The sequence below is a fragment of the Phyllostomus discolor genome, chromosome X (genome assembly GCF_004126475.2).
Source record: "Phyllostomus discolor isolate MPI-MPIP mPhyDis1 chromosome X, mPhyDis1.pri.v3, whole genome shotgun sequence".
Classification (NCBI taxonomy): Eukaryota; Metazoa; Chordata; class Mammalia; order Chiroptera; family Phyllostomidae; genus Phyllostomus; species Phyllostomus discolor.
In genome coordinates, this window is record NC_050198.1 from 29,066,351 (window position 1) to 29,080,371 (window position 14,021).

The 14,021-nt window shown below is 40.0% G+C and overlaps 1 protein-coding gene across 8 annotated transcripts in view; it reads left to right on the plus strand.

Annotated features, from left to right (window-relative positions):
• Nucleotides 1-1,441: 1,441 nt before the first annotated feature.
• The window catches only part of KDM6A (lysine demethylase 6A), a 175,506-nt gene continuing 162,926 nt past the window's right edge, over nucleotides 1,442-14,021 (plus strand). For 7 of the 8 annotated variants that reach the window (XR_004900873.1, XM_028522705.2, XM_028522706.2 and 4 more), the window contains exons 1-2: nucleotides 1,671-1,980; nucleotides 2,195-2,258. Coding sequence is in view for 7 of the 8 variants with exons in the window: in XM_028522705.2 (XP_028378506.1) it covers nucleotides 1,808-1,980; nucleotides 2,195-2,258 (237 nt within the window). In the remaining variant the exon portion in view is untranslated. Of the gene's footprint in view, nucleotides 1,981-2,194; nucleotides 2,259-14,021 lie in introns of all 8 variants that reach the window. The other variant, XM_028522707.2, reaches the window with a different exon arrangement.

Here is a 14,021-nt window from a genome sequence, read left to right on the forward strand (position 1 = left end):
TTAAACATGAAATGTAATATACATAAAACTACAGTTTGTTAGTCTAGTTACTAGTCTTAGGGGAACACTTTAAAGCCGTGTGCAAAATCATTTGGGATTTCCATAGCTTCTCACTGAATACTGCTAGGATTAGAGTCAGCACTGAATTGTCTTCCTTATATTTTGAAAGCCAAGTTAAATATATTTTGTCTATTGGTTACATTATTGAAAATGTGACTGCATGTTTTTAAATTCATGTCCATTAATTTTTTCCTTTCCCTGAAGACATATCTTATTAAATTTGTCTTTTGACCAAAGGCATATTTTTTCTCCTATAATTAGGAGAAATCTATCACTATGGATCCAAAGTCAGACTAGTGACTTTTATTTGCATCTGAGACACGATCAGAACAAGAAAGTGTTATCTCTGTCTGAGGCATGTTGTGGGGGATAAAGGCTTTTGGGGGTTGCAAATTATGATGAGAATCTTAAATGTTTTCTCTTAGGCCTGTCCATAAGCAGCCCCAACTCGTCTATGCTGGCCTCACTGAGACCGCAGCAATAGAAACCAACATTCTGAAGATGCCGCTTAACAAATTTCCGTCATTGCTTTTTCTTACAAAACCGTTGTGAACTAGAGATAAAACGCAGGTAGCAAGAAAACTTGGCCCCAAAGTGCCGCCAACAGACCTTCGGCGGTGGGGAGCCTCAGACCCAGTGGGCGACTCTTCCTTCCCTCAGGACGGGGAAGCCTTTCCCCCTTCACTTTCGGCGCGAATGACCGTAGCAGGACCTGGAGCCTAGGCCCGGCCCAGGGCGGCACGCGAACCGCGAGCGTGGGGCGGGCAGCCACTCTCCGAGCGCGCTTCTTGCGGAGGCCATTATTTCCTGCAGTGCCCAAAGTGTGTCCCTTCTGCGGAGGGCGGAGGTCAGAGGCCCAGATGCGAGACCCTAACCAGGACGTGGGGAACCCGGGGCTCTCGGAGCGCGGGGCTCCTAAAACCGCGGGCTGGACCCCACTCTGAGCTCCGGGGCAAAAGCGTCAGTGGCGTCCACGCTCACAGCTCGCGCCAGCTACGGGCGGTGCCGGACGTCGCCTTTCCTCACCGCTCCCCGCCCCCAACCCGCCGCAGCTCCCGAGGTGACACGGCCCAGACCCTCCATTCTCTGTCCCAGTGTATTTAAGTAGCACAACCTAACCAGCTGCTCCCTCGCGCAGACAACTCTTCCCCTCGACAGACGGACGCAGCAGCCAACCACCGGCCAGAATTGGCCGGCGTCCGGCTCCTCAGCGATGGCAGACTCGGTGGGCGGGGCTCGGGCAGCTAGCAAGTTCAGTGGAGCCACGGCTGACGTGAGTCAACAAAGGTCACGTGAGGCAAGCGGGCCTTGCAGATTGGCGGTCTTGGTCGGGCGGGGAGGGGGGGTCACGGCAGAGGCGTGGGGTTCGCTGTGTGACACAATTACAACAACTTTGTGCTGGTGCCGGGGAAGTTTGTGTCTCTAACAAATCCCTCCCGTGCCCCCCAGGCCCGTACGCTCCGGCCGTTCCCGCCGTCCCGGCCCGTGGCTCCCCCCCCCCCCGCCTGCCCCCGCGATGTGACCCTTCAGCTGAGCCGCTGCTGCTGCCGACCCGGGGGCTCCGCAGCCCCTACCACCGCCGCCTTTACCGCTGCTGCGTTCGGATTTCTCGTCGCTGCCGCCTCCGGCGGAGGAGGAGGTGGCGATAAAGTTGGTGTGCAGGTCCCGCGCGGAGATTGGGGACGTCGTTGCGGGCCCCTGCCCGGGGCGGGTGTCGGCATTGGAGTTGTGAATTCGCTGCGTTTCCATGAAATCCTGCGGAGTGTCGCTCGCTACCGCCGCCGCTGCCGCCGCCGCCGCCGCCACCGCTTTCGGTGATGAGGAAAAGAAAATGGCGGCGGGAAAAGCGAGCGGCGAGAGCGAGGAGGCGTCCCCCAGCCTGACAGCCGAGGAGAGGGAGGCGCTCGGCGGACTGGACAGGTACGGACCGCCGTCACCCACCCGGTCGGCTTCAGACTGACTGGCGCCGCTCTCCAGGGCGGCCCGAGCGCGGCTCGTCTTTGGCGGCGGCGGGGCGGGCACCTGGGCTCGGCGCTCTCCGTGCAGTATCCGCTTGCGGGGCCTCGGGCTCGGGCCGGGGTGGGTCGGTGGCTTTCCCGGAGCTTTGACAAGCCGCGTGTGTCTCTCCCCACAGCCGCCACTTCGGGTTCGTGAGGTTTCATGAAGATGGCGCCAGGACGAAGGCCCTATTGGGCAAGGTAAGGCAGCCGCGGGCTGGACCGCGGACACGATCTCACTGGCCAGTGCCTTCCTCCTCCTCGGCCCCGCGGCGGGGCCAGCGCTCATTGTGGCCGTGAGCTAGGGCCGAGGGGCTTCCGGAAAACTATTTCCTGCCTCTGCTCCCCCCACCCCCACCCCCACCCCCACTCCCGGATACCTCTGACTCCCTTGCGAAATCGCCCTCTCCGCTTGTGGCTGGAGGAACGGAGACGGTACCGCTTTGGGGCCGAGCTCATCTGGGTCGACAGAACTGCCTGTTCTTCGCCGGCTTTTGGGGGGTAGACCCATGTTCTGAAAGATGCCTGTTTAGGGTCAAGAGATCGTAAATGTGTACACATGTCCTCAAATTTCCGACTTACTTGCCTTCCCGGTTTTTACTCTTTTCCTTCAGGCAGCCTCTTCGTGATAGCTGTTGGTAACCAAACATTGTGGGCTTTCTTGTGTTCCTGCCCCAGAAGGGGGAAGTTACACGTAGTTTAGGGCGATGAAGAGTTTGCATTGGGCTGTTGACATGCATCTCGATTGTATGTGTTTTACCTGAAGTTAGGTAGGTGACTTGTTTACTTTTTGGGTCTTTCTGTCATAGAAATCCCGCAGTTATCTGTGAATGTATTTTTTTTTTACTTGGAACCTCGTTTTCCTATGTGTCTGGCAGCGGAATCCAGAGAGGGATTCGGGGTGTAGCTTCTCTTTATTTGTGTGGAAAGTTGTTGGCACTGTCATTTAGTTAAGTAATGGCTGCTCCTATCGGCCCAAGATGGCGGGACAGGGTGGGAGGAGAAAGTGAAGGGGGGGGTTGGGGGAGGGAAGAGAGGTAAACATGGAAATAAATAGTAGTGATGAATAGGCCTCTCCTTGGGAGTGTGTAGCTCGTTGATGTTCAGTACAATTTATCCAAGATAATTTGCATATAGAATTCTCGTACCTTTTTCAAGCTTGGAAGCAGCATTTATAAGCTGGTAAATGGCTTATCAACCTGTAGCACATTTAGTTTCCCTTCCGTTAGCTGTTGAACAAAGGCTGTAGAGTCTCCATCCGCATGCATCAGTTTGTGTCTCCTAACCAAAACCTGATTGAAATGATATTTGTGTTCTTTCTTGTTAATTGGGACTGTGAAACTTGGAATGTGTGATAGGTGTTGCATCCTTTAGACATTTTCTTTTCTAGCTGAAATCAGTAGCCTTGCATTTGACACTTAGCTTTATTGTTGCAATTGAGAAGAAAGTTTGGAATGATTAAAGCTTAGCATTTTATTCTCGAGTTAAACATTTTTTATTTAGTTGTCCTAAATTTTTGTCTGTAGTTTGGGTGGGAGAGTGACTGAGTCCTTTTATCTGTAATTATGCTGTTGTTTTTGTTTCCGAGTAACTAAACACAAGGGGTTTCCATCACAAATACTGACCTGAAAGCTAAACAGAAATAATCTCTTTCAGTAAGCCCAGTCCCTTTCACCGAGACAGTGAATTAAACTTTGACTATGTAGGTATTAATTAGCTTCATTAAAATTATCACTGGAAAAGTGAATAGTGACTAGCTCTGAAATGATCTTAAACATGAATGATTTTAAGCCTTGAAAAAAATTTTTTCAATCAGTATTTAAAATATTTTATTTAAAAATACTTGGCTACTGTCAAAGTTGTCATTTCAAAAGATTAAACAAAACAATTTAAATTTAAGGAGCATTTTTTCATTTTGAACCGAATAACAGGTCTAATGTGGTTGGTAAAATTGTTTGCCAAGATAATTCATTTGGAAAAGTTTGGCCAAATCTATTGCTTTTGGTTACAGTACTGAAAAAATAAATGCAGTCTGGTGTTTTATATGGCTAATATGTAAAATGCTAGTTGAAGATTTCATGTCTCAGAATGCTCATATTTAGGTGGGTTCACATTGGATTTCAGATTGTAATATTGAACCCTGAAGTTATGCATTACTGAGTTTAGATTTTGAAGAACTGAACATTTTCAAATATTTTTTAATGAAAGTGTATATTACTTTCTTGATGTTTGAATACAGTAACATCCTGAAAATGAGAAACTTGAGAAGCTTCATTAGGTTTTGGGGAAAATTAAGGCTTCATAAAATACTGGGTAGTTTGATAAACTACTAAGTATTTTTGTTGAGCTAAAGAAAAAAATCTTCATTACTTCAGACTTAGTGCTTGTGAGGTTCTACCTATTTCAGTCAAGATTCACTAGCCTTAATATTAAAATAAAACAGTCTAGAGTCTCCTTGCAGTTTCATGCAGTTCTTGGTTGCATCTTTGTGAGCTTGAATATATCAATGAAATGTGTGATGTAAAGCTTGACATTATATAACCTCCAACCATGTGTTGGAATTGGATTCTGAATAGAATGAATGAGCTGGAGTCCTTTTATAGGAAGTATTGAATTATTTAGTTTTATTTAGTTTCGTCCATCTTTTGAACAGTCATGGGAATTTTTTGTTTTGTGGAATGCTGACCTATGTTGGTTTCAGAATTCTTATTCTTTGGAAGTCCTAAGAACAAGAATTGGCTTTTCTTTGTCTGGGTAGGTTCAGGCTACTTAGCAGAGGGCAAATAATGGAATTGAATAACTCCCACGATTTTCTTTCTAGCTAGAATTTTTGTCATTACCCTCTGCTCCCCAAGACAAATTTAGTGTGCACCTTGTGTACTCTTTTTTTCTTTCTGACAGAAACTTAACTATTACTACTTGTTTTAAAAATTTTATTTCTATACATATTATTGGATCTTCTATCAAGTTTTTTTTCATTCAAATTTGTAGGTTTTCAAAAAAAATAACGCTAGACTTAAAGGCTTTGGAAAATTTGAAACATTTAACAAGCGTCTCTTACTTGCTGCTAAATTTGTATGTTCCTTTACCAGGTGTGAGGATACTTGATCCAAACTGCTGCTTTCTCTTAGTCCCTGAATGTTTTGTAAGATTCATTTATGTTGGAGTCATTGATTGAACATTTTTCTTTTTATGTTTGCCATTTTATATATACTGCTTAGGGTTTCGGGCTAAAGAAATGGGAATACAGCATATTACTTTTGTAGTAATATCTTTAAAGTAATTTTAAAAGATTGTAAACAGTGAGAGAGGTTGCTTAACCAGAGTTCTTGAAATATAGCATGTTTCTGACCACTTTGCTCTTTAAACTGATAATTAATCTTTTGGTAATCCGGGAATTCAAGATTCTTATTTTTTTTTAATGACACTGGAGTTACTGGGAAGTAATTAAGAACTGAAACATTTTAACAAATCAACTAGATCATTTTTAAAGCACCATTTGAAAACAGTTAATCTTGTTTTCAGTTAGATAAGGATTTGAGTTAAAGTATAATATAGAGTAATACGTAGCATAAATATTTTAAGAGCATAAATATGGTAATATAGAGCACATTTATAGTAATAATGCTAAAGGGCTGGGGAATCTTTTTTAAATACCATTATGGCTTTATTTTACTATGATTTAAAGAAGTTTTTTATTTTTCAGTTACATTTGACAATACAATATTGTATTAGTTTCATGTATACAGCATAATTATTAGACATTTAAATAACTTATGAAGTGATCACCTTGATCAGTCTACTCATCTAGCACCATACATAGTTATTAAATATTATTGACTCCATTTCTTATGCTGTAATTAATATCCCCATGACTATTTTTGTAACTGGCAATTTTTGTTTCTTAATTCCTTTCACCTTTTTCACCCATCAGGGCTGGGGAATCATATGTGTGTCAGGGAACTATGGCTAAAATACATAGTTGTTCGTTTTGAAGTATTTTTATAGTTGCATGTAGATATGGGAAAATTATTAGGTCAGTTCTAGAAGTAGTTTTTTTGGTCTTATAATATTTGGATATCGATGATGTTTAAAGTTATTCTGTATTATGTGTTTTTTGTTTGTTGGCTCTTAAAGGGATATACAGTATTTATTTCAGTGCTAAAGGAGGTTAGTGTTTGGGTTATAAAAGTAACCACAGAATAATGTCATGCTTTGTGTGTGAAAATTAGGTCTTTAATTTGATGAGTTTTAAGAAGTGTATTCTAGTTTGGAAAGTTGTCTTTTAAGCAGTTACAATCATTATTGTTTACCTGGACAAAATCTCATGCAGTTAGTAACACATTTGCTAAAATTTTGTTTATCCCTAGTAGTAAGAGATTATAGAAAATGTTTGCATATCTGGGCACAGATTAGAACTGTAGGAAAATACATACACATACACACACACACACACTTTTTAAGTTCTGGCTTTCTTTTTCACTGGGTAGTTCTTTCTGTTGAACCGATTACAAATTGAAATGACTAGGGGATGCTTGGCACCTCTGGATATTTTAGGTTGTTCGGAAAAACTGCCTGAAAGATGAGTTTCTGTGATTTACGTGGTAAAGTGGAGTGATAGATAGGCCATGTTCTTTAAACCAGAACAAAAGTTTAGTGCTTGGCTAGCTACAGAGTAAAAAGCAATCTTTTTCTGACTTGATTATGTAACATTTAGTTTTTATTTATATACTGTGTATTATTTTGCAGGTTTGAAAAGGTTTTTGGTAAGTTTATTTTTACTTTGAAACTCATTGCAATGCTTTGAGCTCTTTGAAATTGATGTTAATGACTGGTAACACTGTGCATTATTTATATTTTTGAAATGTTGTATCCAGAGAGCTAATTTATGTTGTGAAAATACCACCAGATTGCCTAAGAATTGAATTGGTGGTTAGGTTACATAAGGCCGACATGCATTTATTTGTAGACTGGTTAATTAATGGAATTTATGTAATGAATACATAATTGACAGTCTTATATTAAAGCTTCCCATATAATTGTATCAGTTTTTCATTTCATGCTGGTGTGTAATCTGTCGACAGTATAGATTAGAGCAACAAATATTTGAGTGTACACTAAATGCAAGTCTCGTATGCAGGGAATATGAAGATAACATAGATATCCCTTGCCTGCATTGTAAATTCAGTTCCCTAAGAGGAGTGAGATAAGTATGACTAACACAGGAACATCAGTGGCAGGAGTGTGAAATATCCAGAAAGTTTATGATAAAGGTCAATTTAAGAAGTTAAAGTTAGAATGACCTTTTTTTTTTTTTTTTTTTTGCCACCCATAAAACATGATTAGCAAGTGCGTATAAAAGCACTAGTCACCTGGTCAGTGGTGGAACACAGGGCTGAAGGGGTCTCCTAGACTACATGTGCCCTCTGGAGAGTATTGGGATCCCTGGTTTTGCTGATTCTTAAACCCCTGTTAGTGTGGAGGTGGAGGTGCCTTTACAGTATTTCTGCCAAGCCACAATACCTTGAACATCATTTATTTCCCTGATGAAAACTTCTAATATTCCTTATACTACCTAACATATTCCAGGGCTGACTGAAGTAAAGGCACGAGAAGCATTGCCTTTGCAGAGTGCCGTTCTTGGTTTATGTCCTAGAGTCTCTCATTTTTAGGTTTAACTCTTCCTGGACTGTGTATTCCTGATTTGGGTATTTCAAAAGTTACCAGCCTCTGGATTTTAGATTTTTATTATTTTAGAATTAACTTGAAATGTCTGATAGTTGCTGGTCTAAAATTAACTGAAGCACTTGAGACTCACCATATTCTGATTTTTCCCCCTTAAAACATTTAATAAGAATTTATATTATGTAACATTCTATGTCAGACATTTAAAACTAAATTATTTCATTAAAGTTTTACAATACACTTTGAGTTAAATGGCGGTTGTTCACGTTTATGAGATATTGCAGAATGGTTTCTGGGCTAACCTAATTTACAGACATCCTATTCCATTTATCCAGGTATATGCTTTAACAAATTGTGCACTTTTGCCCTGGCTGGCATAGCTCAGTGGATTGAGTGCAGGCTGCGAACCAAAGCATTGCAGGTTCGATTCCCAGTCAGGGCACATGCCTGGGTTGCAGGCCACGGCCCCCAGCAACTGCACATTGATGTTTCTCTTTCTCTCTCCCTCCCTTCTCTAAAAATAAATAAATAAAATCTTTTTTAAAAAGTCTACTTAAAAAAATCCCCAACAAATTATGCACTTTGAACTCCAGGCCACAGAAGAAAAAAAAAAAAAAAGATTCCCCCCCCCCCCCCACTGTTGGTTCCTGATGCCTGGGGACTCTTATGATTTGGACCATCTTTCCCTGGATGTATAGTGCTAGAGGTGGGCCAGGCATTGCTTTCTTGAACCCATTTTCTGTTCATTAGTTTACCTTTGGGCAGTTTTAAGCTGTAAGTTGAGTTTCAAAGTTCTGCCCTAAGTTGGGCCTCAGTGGAATGGCTCTTATTGATATGATAGGGATTGTTTCTTGATTGTATTTCTTGGAGGAGATGTTTCTTGATTTTGATATTAGTAGGGAGTCTTTTAATTTTCTTTAGGAAAATATGGTTTAAAATTAGATTTTAGCTTTTAGAAGGTATTCATAGGATGATGTATTCTCTGATCTCATTTGGTAGTAATATTTACTTTTGTTCTCAGTTTTTACCTTGGGATCCTTGAATGAGTGTTCATGGGTCAATTTAAAAAAAATTCTGACCAAGTTTTGGAAGGATACTCAAGTAGTTAAATAATGGCCATCTTGGAGTACAAAACTCTCTTGGGTAAGGAGGAGGGTAGGAGATTTTAAACTTTATATTTTGTAGATTTCTTTACTGCTATGTTTTTCTTTTTAAACCAGAGACATGTATTACTTTAAAAATAATGCAGTAAGTACACTGATAGTGAGTATATCATAATTATATTTTGGTTGGCTAAAGATGGATTTTTATACTAATGTGTGTAAAGTTACAGATACTTGTAAAGGTCTTGACAAGTCAGGATGCTTCTGAACTTGATAGTCCTTCAGTGGAGATAGGAGTGAATGAAGTAGAGATGTGTCCTTATTAGGTCCTATTTCTTTGCATTGTAGGTGGTTTTGTGAAAGTCACTGTACTTCATTTTGATCTTTAGCATCTGTTTGATTGATGACAACTTTTGGGTCTGATTTGGCCCAGGTTGACATTTGGGACCTAATTAAGAATTATAACCTGGAAGAGTGGGAGTAATCCCTTATTTAGATTAAGTTTTTCAGCCAATTTACGTGGCAATTGTTTGCCACTTCCTTCTACAAGCTTTTATTTGTTTCTTTTACCTATTTCTTTTAATTCTCTCTTTTCTCTACTTTTCTACATTGCTAAAACTATTGGTGTCATTCTGTTGTGAATGTATTCTTGTAATTTTGTCTGCGGTAGTATTTTGTCTGCATTAGAATCAATAAATGATACTACTACTAAGTTCATTCTCAGGAAGAAGTTTGAGCTTTATTATAGTTAAGAGTGTTTTATAAGGACATCTAATTAATTTTAACTTAGAAGAATGGAAGAAATCCTTTGAGTTAAAAGATTGTTTTCAGACTATAGTTGTAGATCTATTACATTATGTTTATTAATCTTCCTCTTTGTAGAAAGCAGTTTATTAGGGAAAATTTCTAGTTTTTGCTTATTTTATTTTATTTTTTCAGTTACAATTGACATTCAGTAGTATTCAAGTATTTTCAGAAGCTCAGAAAATCAACCAGCTATCACTGAGCAATTACCCAGTTTCAGCAGTTTTCAACTCATGACCAGTCTTGTTTTCATCTATGACTTGCCCCACACCCCCCCATTATTTTGGAGGAAATCTCAGACATCAGTCACATAATTTAATCCATATAGTTCAGTTTTTCTCTGAAACAACCACAGTGCCTTTATTATACATAAAAGTAAATTCTTAGATTTTTTTATTCTCACCTGAGAACATTATTTTTCATTGCTTTTAGAGAGAGAGGAAGGGGGAGAGATAAACATCTACCCCTGCTCCTGGCCCACCCCCCAACCCCACCACATGTGCTCCAATCTATCCACCAGGGATATGCCCAGATTCTGGATAGAACCTGCCATCCAGGCATATCTCCCCACTGGGAATTGAACTCGCACCCTTTGGCTACTAGATGATGCTCTAACCAACTGAGCCACACCAGCTAGGGCAATAAAAATAAATTCTTAATATTTTAACTATCTGTGGGGCTTGACTTTTTCTCCCCATGTGGAAGTTAAGAATTAGTTGCTTGGGAAATGAGTAGAAAACATTTAGCTGAATATATGTGAACTTGTATTTTAATATTATGGTAGAATATATGTGAGTTTGTATTTTAACATTATTGGTAGAATTCTGCAATAGAATATTACACAGTGTGAACAGAAGATAATTTATGAATCTTAGTTGTTTGTGTCTCTCTGGATAGTTTATATATTTAGGGAGAATTTGTTTTTAAGGTATAGTAGTTAAAAAATCTTTTAGGTTTTTTAATTTCATTTATCAGAATGAGAACCAGTAAGGCTCTTGCTTTGCCTGATTGATTTGTAAAACGTTTGTTGAATGTCTGTGAGGGACTTTGCCAAGTTCTGGGGCAACAAGTAAGACCTGGCCTCTGCCCCTGTAGTCTGGAGACAGATGGACAGACTGAATGATCATATGATGTAATAAGTACAATAATTAAGGTATTTGCAAAGTGCTTTTAGCTCTTAAGTGATGGAGCAATTAAAACATTTAAGAACTTTTGATTATGGATAATTTAAATGATGTGCACAATTCCCAACCCTTTTGGAGCAGGTAATGTTGACTGGAGAAGTGGGTGAGGGGAACTACACAAAAAGATGTAACATTTTGTTTGGGTTATCAAACATGAGTAGAAATTTAGCAGGAGGAAAAAAGAAAAAGGGCAGAGTGTTGGAGGTATGAAGTTAAATGGTGTTTGAGGAATTGTGAATTTTCTAGTGCGGGTAGAGTGAGTATAGGGTGTCTCATTGGGATTGGGAGGAGGTAACTGAGCATGCGAAGAAGGCCTCGTTACTGTGGACCATAGAATGTTTTGGGGAGCCACTGAATTCAACTCTCAAATCAGGGCAAGTGACAAGACCAGAAGTAGGTTTTATGGGAATATTATTGGCTATAGTGAGAAGGATAAAGTGGAGGGGAAAGGAACCTAGTTATGAAGTATTGATGGGTAGGTAGCAATGCATGGATTTTTGGAGTAGAATTCTGCTTCTACTATTTAAGTAGATTTGTGATACTTGGGCAAATTATTTCATTGTTCAGAGGCTCAGTTTTCTCATCTGTAAAACCAAAGTGGTAATAGATTTCTGGCAGGCTATTGGATTTTATGTTAGGAAAAAGTATATAATAAAGTACCAGGCATTGGGCCTGGAACGGGAGGTATTTAGTACAAGGTACATGTTATTATCTTGGAAAAGACAATTAAGTTTAAATTAAAGCTGTAGTTTAGTAATGAGGGGGGGATAGGCAGATTTGAAATCTCTTGAAAAGGCCCTTTTTTGACTTTCTGTCTCTGATCACATCTCAGCCTTTGCAAGGAGATTCTATTCTAGGTATTTTTAATTTAATTAATTAATTAATTAATTTTTTGGTAAGGGTAGTTTATTGACTATGCTATTATAGTTTTCCCATTTTTTCCCCCTTTACCACCCCTCCGCCCTGTACCCCCAACCCTTCAGCATTCCCCCCCCCCAAGTTCATGTTCATGGGTTGTACATATAAGTTCTTTGACTTCTCTGTTTCCTATACCATTCTTAATCTCTCCCCACTTTATACCTACCAGTTATGCTTCTTATTCCCTGTACCTCCCCCCATTCTTCCCCTCCCCACTGAAAACCCTCCATATGATCTCCATTTCTGTGATTCTGTTCCTGTTCTAGTTGTTTGCTTAGTTTTTGTTTTCATTTTTTTAGGTTCATATGTTGATAGTTGTGAGTTTGTTGTCATTTTACTGTTCATATTTTTGATCTTCTTTTTCTTAGATACGACCCTTTAACATTTCATATAATAAGGGCTTGGTGATGATGAACTCCTTTAACTTGACCTTGTCTGGGAAGCACTTTATCTGCCCTTCCATTCTGAATGATAGCTTTGCTGGGTAGAGGAATCTTGGATGGAGGTCCTTGCCTTTCATCAGTTTGAATACTTCCCAGCCCCTTTTTGCCTGTTAGGTGTCTTTTGAGAAATCAGTTGATACTTTTATGGGAACTCCTTTGTAGGTAGCTGTCTCTTTTTATCTTGCCGCTTTTAAGATTCTTTCTTTATGTTTAATCTTAGGTAACTTAATGATGATATGCCTTGGTATGTTCCTCCTTGGGTCTAACTTCTTTGGGACTCTCTGGGCTTCGTGGACTTCCTAGAAGTCTATTTCCTTCACCAGATTGGGGAAGTTTTCCTTCATTATTTGTTCAAATAAGTTTTCAACTTTTTGCTCTTGTTGTTCTCCTTTGGGCAGCCCTATGATTCAGATATTGGAACATTTAAAGTTGTCCCAGAGTTTCCTAAGCCTCCTCATTTTTTTTTAATTCTTGTTCCTTCATTCTGTTGCAGTTGAAAGTTTATTTCTTCCTTTTGTTCCAAATCATTGATTTGAGTTGGTTCCTTCCCTTCACTGTTGGTTCCCTGTATATTTTCCTTTATTTCACTTTGGATAGCCTTCATTTGTTCTTTCATTTTGCGACTGAGCTCAGTCAGTTCTGTGAGCATCCTGATTACCAATGTTTTGAACTCTGCACCAGATGGTTGGCTATCTCCTCGTTGCTTAGCTCTTTTCCTGGAGTTTTGATCTGTTCTTTCATTTGGCCCATATTTCTTTGTCTCTGCATACCTATTATGTTGTAAGGGGGCGGGGCCTTAGATATTCACCCAGTGGGGCAACCCTCTTTGTTGCCTTTTGGTGCTCTCTGTGGGGTAGGGGTCAGAGGGAACAATGGGGCTCGCTTGCTCCACTCTAGCCCCACTTTCCAGTGATCTCAAGTGAGACTGGGAGTTTCTCCTGCTGTGGCAATGTCCACAGTTGTTTACAGCTAGCTTTGAGTCTTTAATTTCCTGTTCAGCCAACCCTGTTTAATTCCTTGGTTGTCAGAGTTCCATGTAGTTTGATTTTCTGGTACTTCTGGTTGTTTATTGATTTTAGATTGATTGTTATCCTCCTTTTGGTTGTGTGAGGAAGGAAAAGTGTTTCTGCCTGTGCCTCCATCTTGGCCGTAACTCTGCTGTTCTTGGTCTCCTTACTCTGCTCCCAACTTGCGTGTATACTTGACTGCCACTTGATTACTTTATTTGGGTGTTTTGAAGGCACTAAACTTTTGTAAACTGCATTTATTATTGTCTTTGATGTTCCTTATCTTAGTAAATGGCAGTTATCACTACGCTTCCTAGAAACCTTGGAGTTATCCTTGACTCCTCTTTTTCTTAACCTACTAGTCAAGATACCTTGTCATTTTTGCATGATAATATTGTTATTTTTGCATCTTAAATCTTACATCTGTTTTTTTCTGCATCCTCACTGCTGTCCTAGTAGCAGCTGTGATCCTATGTTTGGCTTTTGAAATACCTTCATGCATTTTTTTGAATAGATATGCTTACACACAGTACAGAACTGAAAAGTAACATAAAGGATGTTATCCAGTAAAAAGAAAATCTCCGTCCCACACCAGTTCCCAGTTATTTAGTTCATTATTGTCGGGCAATCACTAATAGAAGGTTTATTGGCTAACTTTCTATTTCATCACATATACAGGCATACACTGTTGCCTTTTTTTCCTAAACAAATAAGATCATACTGTATACAAATTGTTAAAATGCTTTGCTAATTTTACTTGCTATATGAAAATAAGTAGTTTTTTATTGAATTGTTTTGGGTTTGAGAGTTGTCTGCCATT